The 15,281-nt window shown below is 49.1% G+C and overlaps 2 protein-coding genes across 2 annotated transcripts; one reads left to right on the top strand and one right to left on the bottom strand.

Annotated features, from left to right (window-relative positions):
• Positions 1–123: 123 nt before the first annotated feature.
• Positions 124–12,517, bottom strand: ZMYND12 (zinc finger MYND-type containing 12). The gene is made up of 8 exons (XM_072883951.1): positions 12,336–12,517; positions 11,038–11,179; positions 6,243–6,414; positions 5,096–5,265; positions 3,574–3,696; positions 2,596–2,716; positions 1,479–1,624; positions 124–327 (listed from the first exon to the last, which is right to left on the bottom strand). Exons 1-8 carry the CDS (start codon positions 12,515–12,517, stop codon positions 208–210), a joined length of 1,176 nt encoding a protein of 391 aa, XP_072740052.1. The 3' UTR covers positions 124–207.
• Positions 12,505–15,198, top strand: PPCS (phosphopantothenoylcysteine synthetase). The gene is made up of 3 exons (XM_072883965.1): positions 12,505–12,996; positions 13,500–13,603; positions 14,545–15,198. Exons 1-3 carry the CDS (start codon positions 12,516–12,518, stop codon positions 14,866–14,868), a joined length of 909 nt encoding a protein of 302 aa, XP_072740066.1. The 5' UTR covers positions 12,505–12,515; the 3' UTR covers positions 14,869–15,198.
• Positions 15,199–15,281: the final 83 nt, after the last annotated feature.

Below are 15,281 nucleotides of genomic sequence, written 5' to 3'. Positions count from 1 at the left end.
TCTGTAAGGGTCTACAGAGGTTGATCAGCACATGAAAATTAACTCCATCCAAAAAGTTTGATTTTCAAACACCTGGAGACAGAAAGGGACACGTCTGGAAAGATGGCAGCAGCAGAAAGGACCTCCGGCTTGTAACGCTTTTTATTTTCAGCAGCCTGGTTAGACAGATCACCTAGCCAAACACCTGGCTCTGGCAGAAAGAGTTCGTTATTTTGTGTAGGAAGGCTTGGAGTTAATCAACTTTAACAAATGACCGATGGCTTCTAGAGAGTCGTGTCGGGGCAGTTGTTTCAGCAGGTCAAAGGCTTTCGTCCCCACCTCGCGAGCCTGGAGTGAAACAGAAAAGAGAAGGTAATTGCCAGGAATTTGGCTTTTCTCAAGGGGTAGCTCAAATACCTGCTGAGGCTCATTGGAATCGCTGCACTGGAGCAGATCCAGGCTCCAGCCACTCAGCCGCCTGCTCCAGAGGGTGACCTGCACAAGCCGCTTTACAGGAGAGAGTAAAGCTGCCAACAGATATCATATTCAGGATTCGGTGGTGCAGACAGAAGAGATTACTAGCCCCAGCCCCCCGCGCTGGAGACCGTTACCTCCCATGCAACACAGCAGCTCATCTGAACATTCCCAAAGCTATTTCAGGAAAAAACCAGCTGTACTGACTCAGTCTGAACTACCTCATGTCCCTCAGTAGCTCTTCCAGGGATTAGACATCCTCGCAATTCTAAAGCTGTGCCTTTTTTCTAATTTGAATTTGTTTCTTTGTGTCTTCCAAACACTGACTCACACCATTATGGCTTTCTCTGATACAATGAAGAGTAATCTGTATTTTCACCCTCCAAAACACAGGCAGAAGAAACTCGGGCTTTCGAGTGCTCAGCCTGAACAAAGAGGCCTGATTTCCAGATGGTCACTCAAAATCAATGATTCCTCAAAATCAATGATTTTTAAGGCAGAGAGTTGGGCACTCTGAAGTTAGCAGTCGCAGCTGAATTTTTTAGCCATAAAGTACAGGGGTGCAAATTCAAAACTGAATTATGGGGTCCAATAGAGTGATCCTATATTAATATAACGGTAATTACAGGGAGTCTGGCTCAAGGAGAGATACGTGCAAGGCCCATGTCCTGCTGACTGCATAACATCTGACCTGATGTCTAAATGCAGCCTGTGACACTGCCAGGATATCCCAGATAAAGGACGAACCCAGAAAACATGGGTAGCTACTGGATTCGCTGTAGATGGCCTGGCAGAGACCAAAACAGATCCAGGGGGCTTTATTAGCCTCGACAGAGTGCAGATCACGAGCTGGCTTCATGCAGAGCTACTGAAGCAGCTTTGTCCTCGGTCATCCAGCGCTCCGAGGCTGTTGTGGACTCAGGAGAGGTGCCAGGTGATCAGAGGCAACCGGCTTCGTGAGATGGGGCGAGCACTGAAGCAGAGTTAGGCAACCCTCTTGGACCCTTTCACCAGACGAAACTTACCTTTGATAAATCCATGCTCAGGTAATAAAGCATGGCAAGAGCATGCAAAACTCTGGCAGTTTCCCCAGGTTGTTGCTTTGGTGCCTGTTCTCTGACATCTAATACTGCATTCAGTACTCGGATTGCTTCTGCTTGCTGGGCTTCAGCTGCACGGAGAATGAAATAATCTTGTCGGATGTATGTATGAGTGCAAGATAATGTATTCAAAACTGTCCCATTATCTCTTCTAGACATCAAAGCATTTCTACTACAAGCATCAACGTGGTATCCCAGCTCTATGCAAATTCCATACCCATTAACAGATATCTTTTCATCCAGTCAGTAATTGTGTTGATTAGCCTTTAGTAAGGATGTGGAGTCATAACAGCTGCATGAAAAGAGCAACTTTCATACGCCCGGCATAACCAAAGATGGTATCGTGTAGCCCTGTCTTGGTGTGGTTCCTACTGGGTGGAGACAATGCCAGGTAAAGGGATTTGCAGAAACGTTTCTCTTCTCTGACAATATTCTTATTAGCATAGATGGTAGAAAGAAGACAAGACCCAGAGTCTAGCCCGACTTCAGTGGAGCGTAGGGCAGTACCATGCACGCTAGCGTACTTCCTAATGCTTTGTGCACCTTTATGTCCTAGTGAGAGACTCCCCAGCGTGCTCTCCAGATTAATACATCCAATTATCAGTACACGCTACTCCATCGTGTCCTACTGCTTCAGAAGACAGAGTTGTAAACCTGCCTAAGTGAGATGAAATGTCACTTTCCCATAATTAAATGGAGACAAAGGAGCTGCAGAGAAATGAGAATGTTGAAGTGGAATTGAATCCTGAAAGGCAAAATCTTGTATTGTTACAGTCCCTGCCAAGGGCGCTGTGAAAAGGAGCATGTAAACAAAAAGGGCAAAGCTGTGTTTCCACTTGAACACCCTCATTCCTAAAGTGGCCTTGTTTGTTTTATCCAGCACAATCCACTGAGCATCGACATCAGAAATACCCATGATTCCCATTAAATTCGGTCTACAGAAACGCCACGCAAAACCCAACACTGTAAATATGAACAGTGGGATGTACGGATTCTTTAAAATCCCGTCTTCCAAACGGTTCTACACAATAGCGGTACTTACTCATACGGTCTTCACGGACTTCCTTGTCCTCGGTGAACGGAGACATTTCCGGTTGTGAATTGAGAATTTGCTCCTGCGCTTGAACTGACTTCACAAGAAAGGCATGCCAGATGTCAGTTACCTATCAGGAAGCAGATGAATTATTTCACTTGTATGAATACACGCTATTTAGCAACTAGTTGTTCTATAAACAATGTGTCCTGCAATGCGCGTCCCTCCCACAATAAGCGGAGTGCCTGCTGGTTAGTGAGCTGGCTGCTGCCAAGGTGGATGTTTCACGTAGAGATCTGACCACTCTTCTCCCAGCAGCGGCCGTAGTTGGAAGCTCACTTCTCCATCTGACTCTTAATTTTCATCAAACTTGAAGAAATCTAACTAAATTGTTAACCAAAAGCAAATTTGGTTGAAGTTTGCAAGGGGCGTGGAGGCAGATTGCACAGCTGCCAAAGCCTCGTTTCCACAGAAAATCAAGCTAAATAAATGAAAGCTCATTTTTTCCAGTTATTAGCGTGATTAGGTAACTGTTACTTCCCTTGCTTGATCATTCTGTTTTATCAGGGTGACTTTTCTTTGATTCTCAGCATAAATTTTACATGGCTCGTTTGTATCCCGTTGCTGCTCAGCACCTCTTCCCTGGCTATGGAAACTCCTTGGCGACCCTCTCTACTGGTGGGACTCTCTTTAACCTCTGGCGCAGGGTATTTGGTAGCAAACCTATTTTTTAACAAGGTTTGGCTGCCCAAATTGAAGACAACTTGAATAACAATTTTTAACCGAGTACAGAATTTCTCTCTCCTGGTTTTAACTCAGAGAAATATTTAAGTATGAAAAGGGTTTCTGAGATTGATCCTAAAAGGCAACGCTGGCACTTGATACGGTCACCATCATATTAAAGGCAGTCAGAAACAGGAAAAACATTGGAAAGAGCACAGAAAAAACCTGGGAAATATATAGAGGATGACCTTTGGTTTTACCAACCTCAGTATACAGTGAGTTTGCTATGTCCATCTTGTTCTGGCGAAAGAAAACATTAGCCATGTGGAAATACCCTCCAGAGGTCTCAATAGATTTTAGTCCAAACGTAGAACTAGCAAGGTAAATCTGAAATCGACATTAAAAAAAAAAAGCAGAAGTTTAATGTTCATATCAAACCTGGGAAATTTTTAATTATGGATTAATAATATTGCAAGCATTCAGTTTTTTTTCTGCGTAACTATAGCGTTGGTTATACCTGATTATGACTGTAAAATGTGGTACTAAAAAAGCTGTATTTTGGGTTTTATGCAAAGGAATGCAAAAAAGGAATGGGTTTTATGCAAAGGAATCACTGTAAATCAGTGCCTCTGCCTCGCTGGGGCAGAGGAACCTTATCACAGCGTGTTACCCCGTTCAAGCATGGGGCAGGTTTCCCACATCTCCTCCTCTCACTGTGCAACCCGTATGTCTCACGTCTTCAAATGCACAACCTGCTGCTGCTTTTCAGCTCTCCAGTCCTGCCTGTGGCGCCTGCTTCTCCCCCCGAAGCCCCAGCAAAGCCAGGGGAGTGGGAAGGCAGTGGTGCATTCCAGCTATTCTGAGCTGGCGTGTGACTCTCAGCAGATCTCAGACACGCAGCCAAAGTTCAGGCAGGTCTCGGGCTGCTCTGACGTAGACCAGCGACTTGCTAATAGCAAAAAACTATTACCTGACGCCCTTTCAGGCACCAGATTCAGGGTACCTAAAAAAACTATGACACAGCAGAGAATCTCTCCCAAAAGGTTCACAGACTAAGCGAAGACAGGGTTGTATATATTATAATAGAAAGGATCTCATTCTCCTCAACCGTATGTCATCATTTACGCCCACACAAAGCTACTATCAAATTCAACAGTAGTGAGTATACATCACTCTGCAGTGGATAAATTTAGTCTACACGGGACATAAATAGGATGTCGCGGAGTTCATCTGCCTTTGGAGGATCAAATGACAGGCAAAGCATCCTCAGGAACACAGCTGGCAATAACCACTTCAAATCCAACAACCTGCTCTCGTGGCTAAAAAGATTGAATTGGGGAAAACGCTACTGAACCAGACATTTAAGTAGTTAAATGAGGCATTCGTTAAATAACGGCTGACAGAGAACTGCTGTCTAATAGAAAAGTATTGAGGAAAATGACAGCCAAAATACAAAGTAACTTATCTGTTGAATAAAAGGCAACTATACCAGTTTGGGGTAGGAATGTCTGTTCATCTCAGGACCGTAACCAAGCCGACATAAATTTATAAGCAGATGCAGTAAAGACAAAGTATATGTCAGGGGAATAAGGATAACTGGTAAAACACAACTTTGGTAACACATGGATACGCAGGTGTCTTAGATCAAGACAGCTCCAGTGTTCATAACATGTATCCCCTCGGTACCTAAAATCAGGATTACAGATCTCTCTGCTGGGGTTTTCATGTCGATCTGGAAGAGTTAGAGAAGAAAAATTGAAGCGTTTCTGTATTTGAGTTGGCTTACATCATTGGCCAGGTGATATAAAGCCTGTTCAAAGTTTCCTTCAGCAGCATAGAAAAGTCCCAGACTACGATGTAATTTACACTGAAGAGCAACACTGCAGTCTGGAGTTCTGAGGACAATCCACTGAGCTTGGGAGAGATACTTAGATGCCTCCGGAAGATGGCCAACACCTGAAATGACACATAGAAATAAGCAGGATAAAGAGCATTTTTTAATTCAGAAAATTAGAGAATACTGCCCATTAATCCTTCGCAGTAGTTTGATACGGAGACCTAGTTTGTGGATTCCCCACTTCTCTCCTGAGCGCTCCTTAGTCGAGCAGGTGTTCAGAATCTAATTTACAGACAGGCTGACTGTCTGGAGCTACCAAAGAAGCCAGAAACTGTTTATTGCATTCAATATCTCTGAAACACGTGTGCAAAACAGGCAGGCACTAATGACTCATGTATTATCACACTAGAATTACTCACGAGATTTTTTTTCCCCTTCTCTCGCCACACCATTTACAACAATCCTTGAGATAGTTCAATTCTGCCAGCAGAGCATTGTGTGCGCTCCTGTAATGGCATTGATTTACAGCGATTCCTCAGTCCTTTACGTCTGCAGCTGAGGAGAGCAGTTCTCCACATGCAGAGTCCTAATTTGACATTTTTAATAAAGCATACAGTTGATGAGAAAAAGCTCCGCTTCAGGCAGAGCGTGCTTTTGTGAATGAACTGAGGCATTCCTCTGATGCAATGGCCTCAGAAATGTTTGCTGGTTCCCTGAGATAAGAACGCAACCAACCACCCTCGGGAATTTAGTGCTTCTGAGAGTCATAGGAAGCCACAGAGGTAAAGAACGGATTTTCATACTGCTTCTCTTGTGGGAATCGGTAGAGATGGAGAAAACGTTTCATTTGCTTTCATTGATCTCTCATCACCGATGAGTAATTCTTTTCCCCAGACCCACACAGAAAAAGGGGGGCGGGGTGTGACTTCTCAAATCTCTCTGAAATGCCCTTGAGGCAGGGCATGGCAGGGCAGAGGCATGGCACAATGTTGAAACACAGAGCTGGTCCTTCCCTGATAAATGGTAAAAGGAAACCAGAAACCTGACCCACGGGAGGTCTTGCCCTTGCCAACTTTACTATTTAGACAATACTTGCCAGTGGAGGCCTCAGCCAAGAGGAGATAAGCAGGCACCAATTGCACAGAATTTGAGCCGTACACTTCAGTACTGAAACGCAGCGCATGCAAAGCTGCAGGTATCGCTTCTTTATGCTTTCCTTCCGAAACAAACTCCTGGGCTGTGCTGTACGTGAGATCGATGATGTATTTCTGCAGGGAAACATAGTAATGGGACGGAGTGAGCAAAGGATAAGGAGAAATAAAAGACACGGTCTCTTTATACACTCAAGTTTGCAAACTCTAAAACAGTGATTGTAATGTTGTTTGTGTCTGTAATTAACAGATGGAAATTAAAGCTGTCATATTAGAGCCTGGCTTTCATTCCTACTTCTAGCAGGAACAGCTTTGGACATCCTCCTAGATCATGTGGTGTCTTACGAGATGAAGAATCCTTTATGCCTACGAAAAAGGGCTAATAAGGCTGCAGCAATAGAAGCTGTGAAGCACAGAAAATGGTCATCACAAGACCATAGAAAAGATTAGACAAAGGGGCTACGGCAGGGTTTTGTTGATGGTAATAACGGTGACTCATAGCAGGCAGCAGAGCGTATGGTTTGCCAAGCTGGTGCCAAGCTGCAGGAGACGCAGTCTGGAAGCGAGGAGAGAGCTCCTCATGTGGTGCCGCAGCTTCCTCCCACCCTCTCCCGGCCAGTTCTGGGCCTGGTATTTTGGGCACGGAGTCTGGAAAGCCGGTCAAAATCAGAACACCCTAATGGACTGCATTACACTCCTTGGGTGTATATCCATCACCCAAGGCGGGTTTGGTGGTCAAGCAGCTTCTGCAGGATTTCTGTTTGTTGTCAGAATCCATCATGTTTCCCGTACGTATAGTTGCTTCCTGCCTTTTGCTGCTTCTAGCAGTCCGCACCGCATTTGGTCTTTTCACCCTTTGCAGCATCTGATCTATTCACCAGCTCCATAACCGTATCTTTTTGAATGCCTGTTCATTGCCGAGAGCTCTACGCCGACTGTAGATGTTGTGCCCTTACAACGTGCTGAGGGATGCCAGCGAAAAAGAGCCAGGATGCTTATTTATCTATTTCTCTTTGCTTTCAGCGTAATTGTTGCCAACTCCCAACACTTCTGCGTTGGCTTTTCACACAAGTGGTGCAACGGGAAGGCTGCCTGGAAAGAAATCTTGTTGCTGGTGTGCCTAGCAGTGCTGCCATGGTAAGTCAGCAAGGTACTCGCTCTTCTCTTGCTAGGAGGCACGGGCAGGCCTGTGCAGTGAGTGCTGGCAGAAAATACCGTTTTACCTCTACGTTGCCTTCTGTCTTACGGCTGTGGCTGAGCAGAGGGCAGAAAAAACAAATTCCAGTGCTTTTGGAGGCCAGGCTTGGGCATTCTGCTGAGCTTCAAGTGCTTAGAGAGAGGCAGAGAGAGTCATGCCATGGGTGAAGGAACAGCTCAGGGACAGGCAACCTCAAGGACAGCCTGTGAATGTTTCCGGGAGGTCCTGGCTGAGATAAAGGGACAACCTTTCTGGATAAATGAGAGCTTTGAAGAACACACCCCAGAGTGACAGCATCCTGCTACAGCAAGGAGAGCCAAGAGCTAGAAAACACAGCGGTCATCCCCTCTCTATCCCCTGAGCTACCAGCATGTAGAGACTGAAAAAGGCACGCACCAAAACCAGGCCATCTTGGGGGAGCATGTGGTGCCCAGGAGAAAGTCAGCACGTGGTCAGGGCAAGGAGTAATGAAAGCTGTTGTTTAGCAGGCTGCCTCTTCTGTCCATGCCACTCTTTCTCTGTCGCAACTGGCACTGGCTTTGGCGCGTGGGTATCAAGCAGATTGTCATCTGGGGAGGTGCTGGAGATCAGCATCATTCTTCTTTTACCTCTTGTCAATAGGATCATCGCTACTTCCCATGATGTAAGCTATCTTAAAACATCTGCAGTGAGGACAGCCTAAGGCTTAGACTCTTGCACAGCTCCTAGGAGAAGAAAGGGCAGGAGACAACAGAAGCCCTGCAGCACTGAATATTTAAGACTGCGCAGTTACAAGCCTTGGGGGGATCGTTAGCTTTGGCCCTGCACTGTTTTTCATCTTGCTCGTAGCCTCACGCCCCCAGGCCTGCACACTTTGGGCTCTTTTCATGTGTGTTGCAATTACAGAGGTTTCTCTGAAGATGCCCCCACGCACGTTTCCCCCAGTTGGGGTTTGAGGTGGCTGAGGACCCCAGCTCTGCTCCAGGTGGGCGCAGGGGGTTGGGAACACACTCGGGGTTCGGTGCCACATTCACTCACTCACAGGCACCAAAAACGATGGCGCGCTTGAAGAAACGACAATTTAAAGAAGAAGGCAGGCTTCCAGTCAGTTTGAGTGGAAACCTGCAGTTGGCGGGGCTAGCATGGGTGCTGGAGGACTGCTGTAACTGGCTGAGGCATGGATCTTTTCCCATACCCAGGGGCTGCGGTAAGCTGACATCACGCAGGCAGGTGAGGCTATTCTACAAACAGAAACTTGGAGTTTTGTCAGTTTGGAAGTACTGTCTGCAGGCAACCCCCCGGCTATGTTGACAAAAGCAGATTTCTATCAACAAAGCTTTGGAGTACAGACGAGGTATGAAACTCATAACCTCCTGGCTCTCAGCTTCGTGCACCTTCCCTTAGGCCACAGGGCATTTTGATGTGCACAGCTTTCCTGTGTCCTGACTGAGGCTCAAGCTGTGTGTTTTCTAAACAAACACCATGCAGGAGTTTGTGAAGTACAGCAGAGGTGTTCAAAAAATAATAAACCTCTGGGCAGGCTTTGAGCAGAAGGTTTTTTTTCTCCAGTCGTCGTGAGACTACGTAGCTTTTCCCTGAGCTCCAAAGGCCTTTTTTTACAGCATTTTTGCTGTCTCTGTGTATAGGAATGTGATGAAGCCACCAAGACGGGGCAGTAAATAATCTCACCCTCTCCACACCGCTCTTCCAACACTCATCAGCCAGTCTAGGACCAACGTTGTCTACCCTGTACCTTGCTGTACATAAAGGGAGATTTCATTTGTGGGCTAGGAGCTGCAGCCTCGCTGTGAAAGCAAGTGGGTAACAAACAAGGTGTTTCCACTTTTTCACTCCTTTCTTAGGAGAGAAGGAAGACAAAGTGTGTTCCCAGCACATACCGTTCCCAGAATCCATTTTATTTAAATAGTCTGGAAACAAAGGTCAAAGAACAAATGTAATAAACAGGGTTGTTAAAGATACTATAAAAATCTCTACTTTGAAAAAAAGTCAGTCTGCTCTCTATGACTTTTCCCATGAAGCCATTCCAAGCCTCGACTAATGCTGCAGGTTTGCCGTTGCCGTCTGCTAACCTAGGTGTGCACTCCAGTCAAGAGGAGTGACTCTCCCTTCTCCACCAGCCCTGCCTTCCTGCTGTCTTCCCCGTGACCTAATAAAAATAAATTATTACCTTCCAGCTAATCACAGAATCACAGAATCGTATAGGTTGGAAAGGACCTTTAAGATCATCGAGTCCAACCTTAAACCTAACACTACCAAGACCACCACTACACCATGTCCCTAAATCAAGGAGTACACACCACGTACCACATAAACCAAGGAGTACTACACCATGTCCCTAATCAAGGAGTACTTCCTTGATCTGGCAGTCACGTGGTCTTTTGTAGCGTACATAGCGTAACTTTAGCTGCTATAAAACCAATGATGCAGTAACAGATGCTTTTGACATCAGTGTTCAGTATGTAGGTAAAGACATAACTGTTCTAACACACCTTCTTTGGACTCTGGTCAACAATCTTGCCTGTGATTTTCAAACAGATGGGATTTTCAAAACCAAACTGGGTTGTCAGTGCCTAGTTCCCACAAAGCCTAAAGGAATCTGCTGCGTAAAGACTGTCGCAAGCTTTCACCGAGCAGGACTTTTGTTTACGCAGGTTCCACCCCTTTTAGACCTTCTCTTTCTGGACGCTCCCAAGAAAGACTGCAGCAACGAGCCAGTCACCAAAGTACTAGCACCTGGCCCGGAAACAACCTTAAAAAGAATACATGATGTAAAATCCAGAAGATTAATGATGTTCTTCTCAGTGGCACCATTTGACTGTTACCAGCTCACTTTCAGGTGTTCTGTAGTCCTATTATTCTGCGAATAGGAGTTATGCAACGATAGAAGGATAATTTATTTTTATGGGCAAGAATTTTAAGTAGCAGATGTATTTGGGTGGGTTATTTTATTTTAACAACATTGTGGAAAAGCAGATCCTGCCACCCCATAAACAAACAAAAAAAAGAGTTGAAAACCACTGGGGCTGGAAAGGAGCTGCACATCTGCAGCGCCCACGAGGCCAAAAAGCAGAGATGAAAGACTGTACTTAGTGGGAAAGGGCGTTTAAAATTGGCCAGGTAAACAAAGGGAGAGGACTTTATTTCTTTGCCCCCTGCTTGGCGAAAGGGGAATCCCTCTCATCAGTGAAGGACGAGGACAGCCTGTAAGAAGCAAAACTCAGCTGGATCCCGGACTAATCGGGGAGATGGACTAACTACCTGGCAAGGCGGGAGATCCAGGATTGCCGCTGCCTGAGGAAGCTCAGGACTTCGAGTAAGGACTGCAAAAAGGCAAGAGGCTCGTAGAATTGGAGAGAGGATGCTCCCACTCCCCTTATTATAGAGTTTTTGTTTAAAAAAAAAAATTAAAGCTCTGCAACTAAGTACTGATCAACCAGTGAGGTGCCCTCCCAACACTACATACATCGAAGTATAGGAAGAAGAGGTCTAATTAAATTTCACTGGCAGCACTTTGAAGTGGTATTAATTTTTCTTGTACATACCTGCCTCTTCACCAGCTGTTCCGTGCCATGTTTTCTCTCTTTTTCAGAAAGGAGAAAAGGGAGGGACGTACGGATTGGAATCAGCAGCTGGCATATTCGCTCATGGATACTAACCCAGTCAGCTTTTTGATGATCTACATCACTAACAAAATAAGGGAAGAATGACATTTTTGTTTGCTGGAAAATGATGTGAGGGAAGATTATTGCCTGTTGTATCTTCTGGACTTTCACCGCAAAAGTTACTCAGAACAGCCACCACCTTAGTCTGCTCACAGAGTACATAATATATACCTGATATTCCCGAACGGGAAGACAGCGCTGTCCTGCCAAGTGACTATGATTCTGTATGTTAAAACCTTATTTAAATCACTCACAAAACTCCCGATACAGTTAGGTTTGAGCAAATGCCTGGCTTTCAGCACTGTGGTACATAAAAAAAACCCCAAAGCCAAACAAACCCCAAGTCATTGTGAAACCAATGAACTCTACAGTTAACATATGACTTCACCGAGGACCCCGTGCAAGTGAAGATATTTGTGTAGACATCTAGAAAGCTCACTGCACTGCTCTCTATTTGATGGGGGCACTGCTGGAAGCGAGGAGGAACGCTCCAGCTGAGCCAGTGCTGAGCGTGCCCGCTCCAGTTCCCGCTACCCTGCCTGCTGAGCTCCGTCCTGGGCCTTCTCCCTGGCTCCATCCTGGGTCTTGTCCCTGCCTCCTGGGCCTCATACCTGCCTGCTGAGCTTTGTCCCAGGCCTCGTCCCTGCCACCCGGGCTTCATCCTAGGCTTCATGCCTGTGTCCTAAGCCTTGTCCTGGGGCTTGTACCTGCGTCCTGAGCCTCATCCCGGGGCTAGTCCCTGCCTCTTGCCCTGTCCCTGCGTCCCAGACTGCGTCCCAGGCTTTGTCCCCGTCTCTCAGTCCTTGCCCTGGGCCTGTCCCTGTGTCCTAGGCCTGGCACTGCCTCCTGGGCCTCATCCGGGGCCTTCTCCCTGTGCCCCGCGCCTCGTCCGGGGCCTGTGCGTGCCTCCCGCGCCTCGCCCGGGGCCTTCTCTGTGTGTCCCGAGCCTTGCCGCGGGGCTAGTCCCTGCCTCTTGCCCTGTCCCGGGCCTGGCCCTGCCGTCAACTGCCTCCTGGGCGTCGTCCGGGGCCTTCTCCCCGCGCCTCGCCCCTGCCTGCCGGGCTTCCTCCCCAGGGCCACCTTGTCCCCTCACGCCTGGGCCCCGGGGCCACCTTGTCCCCTCACGCCGGGCCTCACCCGGGGCCCGCCCCCGTCCCCGCAGCCAGCGGGGCTCTCACCAGTAGTACGTGAGGCGGCAGCGGCCGCAGCGGAGCCGCCCCGCCGCCCCGCACAGCTCGCAGCGGCGGGACCCCGCCAGCGCCCCTCCGTGCGCGGCCGCCGCGTTGCCGAGGCGACGCTTCCGGCGAGGGGAGGGCCGCGCGCTTCCGGCGGAAGGGGCGGGGCGGGGCGGGGCGGGCATGGCGGCGGGCGGCGCGGATGAGGCGGCGGCGGAGGCGCGCGTGCGGGCCTGGGCGGCGGGGCAGGCGGCGCGCGGGCGGCGCGTGGCGCTGGTGACGTCGGGGGGGACGCAGGTGCCGCTGGAGGCGCGCGCCGTCCGCTTCCTGGAGAACTTCAGCAGCGGGCGGCGCGGCGCCGCCTCGGCCGAGCGGCTGGTGGGGGCCGGCTACGGCGTCTGCTTCCTGCACCGGGCCCGCTCCGCCTTCCCCTGGGCGAGAGCCCTCCCGCCGCCCGGGCCCGCCCTGCTGGACGCCCTCCGCCTCACCCCCGGGCCGCCGCCCGGCGTGGCCGCCGACCCCGCCGCGCTCCCCGCCTTGCTGCCCGCCCTCCGCGACTACCGCCGCGCTACCGAGGCGGGGGCGCTGCTGGCCATCGAGTTCACCGGGCTGGCCGAGTACCTGGCGCTGCTGCGAGCCGCCGCCCGCGCCCTGGCGCCTTTCGGTACGGGGAGGGGCCGGCGTGAGGGGACGGGGCGGCGCCGGGGGGAGCCCAGGCGTGAGGGGGCGGGACGGCCCCCCAGGGAGGTCCCCGGCGTGAGGGGACGGGGCGGCCCCCGGGGGGGAGTCCTGGCGTGAGGGGACAAGGCGGCCCCAGTGACTGTGGGGCTCTGGCTTGAGGGGATGAGGGGGCCCGTGGGGGCTCCAGCACCCCGGCATGAGGGTCTGGGTCGTCCCTGGGGGCCGTGGGGGCTTGGTGTGAGGGGATGAGGCGGCCCTGGTGGGTGACAGTGTGTCTGAGGGGACCCCAGTGCGTGGGGTCAGCGCTGCCCTGCTCAGGACAGTGCTGGGGGTGTCTGAGGGGGGGCCCTGGGCTCCCCTAGTTGGTGTGAGGGGGGCCTGGCAGCCCAACCGGCCCTGGTCCATCCCGGGGGTCCCTGGGGTGAGAGGGCCAAGCCACTCAGTACGTGCCGGCGGCGTGGGTGACTGCAGTTGTGTTTCTCGCAGGCTCCAGTGTCATGTTCTACCTGGCAGCCGCCGTGTCGGATTTCTACATCCCTGCCTCGGAGATGCCCGAGCACAAGATCCAGTCCTCGGAGGGGCCCCTGCAGGTGAGGCACCCCTGGGCACGGCTCCCCTCCCAGCGCCCTGCCAGGGTCACTGGCTGCGAAGGAGACCTGCGAAAGGCTGTAGAGCAACGGCTCGCTGACCAAAAAAGCGTGTGTTTTCTCTGCGAATGGGAGGGTGCATTTCCGTGGCAGCAGAGTCCCGTGGAAATATCCCTGTAAAGCTGTACACCCTTACAGCATGGAGATGAGTGGATGGTGCATCTCGGACAGCTCCCAGAGTGCTTGTGTTGCCTTCTCTCTGCTTAACGCTGACAACAGCCCAAAAGTGTAGCACGTGTCTTGTGCCCGGATCCCTTTTAGCTATGGGAGCAGGTGGATCTAGAGCTCTGTATGTAAAAAATACCAAATTTGTTTAGTTTAATTAGCTTTTAACAAGTTGCTGGGCTTAACTCTTTATCCTTAGCATAGGAAAAATGAGACCCTGCCTGATTCCCAGTGGCAGACCCAGAGGTTAAGAAGCTGGAGAACAGGCTCTGACTTTTTTCTCCATATTTATGCTTCATGTGCCTTAAAAAGTTGCTAGAAAGAAGGATTAAGATTTGACGAGGGGCCTGGATTTTGGAGAGCTGAAAACTCAGACTTCTGCAGTTGTAATTCTCTTTTTCCTCTTCCTTTGCTTATGTTATATAAACAGAGTGGGTTTTAGCTCTTAAGTAACAAAATGTTTATGCAGGCCTGCTTCATCGCTTAAGAACACCCTCCTTACTGTTAATACCAGACTGATAATTTAATTTAGTTTTACAGTGCATACCAGTGACATTTTAACCTTGTTTGGTGAGATCTGACCAAATACTGCCTTGGAAAACTTCCCAGTGTAAAAATCATGTGAAATGAAGCTGGAATTTCCCTAGCCCGCCCCCCTTATTAACATGCATCGTAATGTTTTTGCTGAAACTTTTCTCTGCTGTCTTTCCCCCATGTAGATCACAATGAAGATGGTGCCAAAAATGCTGTCTCCTCTCGTCAAAGAATGGGCCCCAGAGGCATTTGTTATTTCCTTTAAACTGGAGACGGATCCCTTGATCTTAATCGATAAATCACGGCAGGCTCTGGAGAAATATCGTCACCAGGTGGTGGTAGCAAATATCCTGGAGTCCCGGAGAACCTCTGTTATTATTGTAACCAAAGACTCACAGACTCCGTTATCTCTTTCTGATGAGGAAATAGCGCAAGGCATGGAAATAGAGGAAAAGATAGTGAGCTATCTTCAGGGCCAACATACCGCATTTATAGAGAAGAAAGTCTGAGGACCAGCTCTGAGTGAAACAAGTGAAATTGTACTAGAGGGGGAGTGGAACCGGAGCGATTCTCTATCCCAGGTAAATAAAACAATCCTCAGTGGAACGCTGTGGGAAAGGCTGCCGTCCAAAACCGTGTAACTTTCCTACAGCTTGGTAATGGTTATTGTTGCTTGCTTTGAAAAAAGAAAAATACACTGAAGTGAAAACATTCCAAAGGATGCTATTTGTTCTAGTGTCTGAAGAAGGAAAGGATATATTGCTTTATTTCTGTCCCATGGGCTGGGAGAACTGGGAGGTGGAGAAATGGTATATATGTCTGTATATAAAAGATTTTCTTGTATCTGCCTCTTCGAAGTTTCTTTTGAATTGTCGGATGGAAGGAATGGCGCTTTGCAGAAAATAAGATGTTCTGTTTTTAT

Source organism: Ciconia boyciana, chromosome 19 (assembly GCF_034638445.1).
Source record: "Ciconia boyciana chromosome 19, ASM3463844v1, whole genome shotgun sequence".
NCBI lineage: Eukaryota > Metazoa > Chordata > Aves > Ciconiiformes > Ciconiidae > Ciconia > Ciconia boyciana.
This window is presented reverse-complemented; position numbering and strand designations above follow the sequence as displayed.

What these genes read in the sequence shown, in the direction of transcription:
- PPCS (XM_072883965.1), top strand. Translation starts at nt 12,516, where the DNA reads ATGGCGGCGGGCGGCGCGGATGAGGCGGCGGCGGAGGCGCGCGTGCGG. An exon ending in CCGCGCCCTGGCGCCTTTCG is followed by an intron (nt 12,997 to 13,499) that starts GTACGGGGAGGG and finishes TGTTTCTCGCAG; the next exon opens with GCTCCAGTGTCATGTTCTAC. An exon ending in CCTCGGAGGGGCCCCTGCAG is followed by an intron (nt 13,604 to 14,544) that starts GTGAGGCACCCC and finishes TCCCCCATGTAG; the next exon opens with ATCACAATGAAGATGGTGCC.
- ZMYND12 (XM_072883951.1), bottom strand. Translation starts at nt 12,517, where the DNA reads ATGCCCGCCCCGCCCCGCCCCGCCCCTTCCGCCGGAAGCGCGCGGCCC. An exon ending in AACAGCTGGTGAAGAGGCAG is followed by an intron (nt 6,415 to 11,037) that starts GTATGTACAAGA and finishes GTTTCCCTGCAG; the next exon opens with AAATACATCATCGATCTCAC. An exon ending in CAAACTCACTGTATACTGAG is followed by an intron (nt 2,717 to 3,573) that starts GTTGGTAAAACC and finishes GCTTCCTGATAG; the next exon opens with GTAACTGACATCTGGCATGC.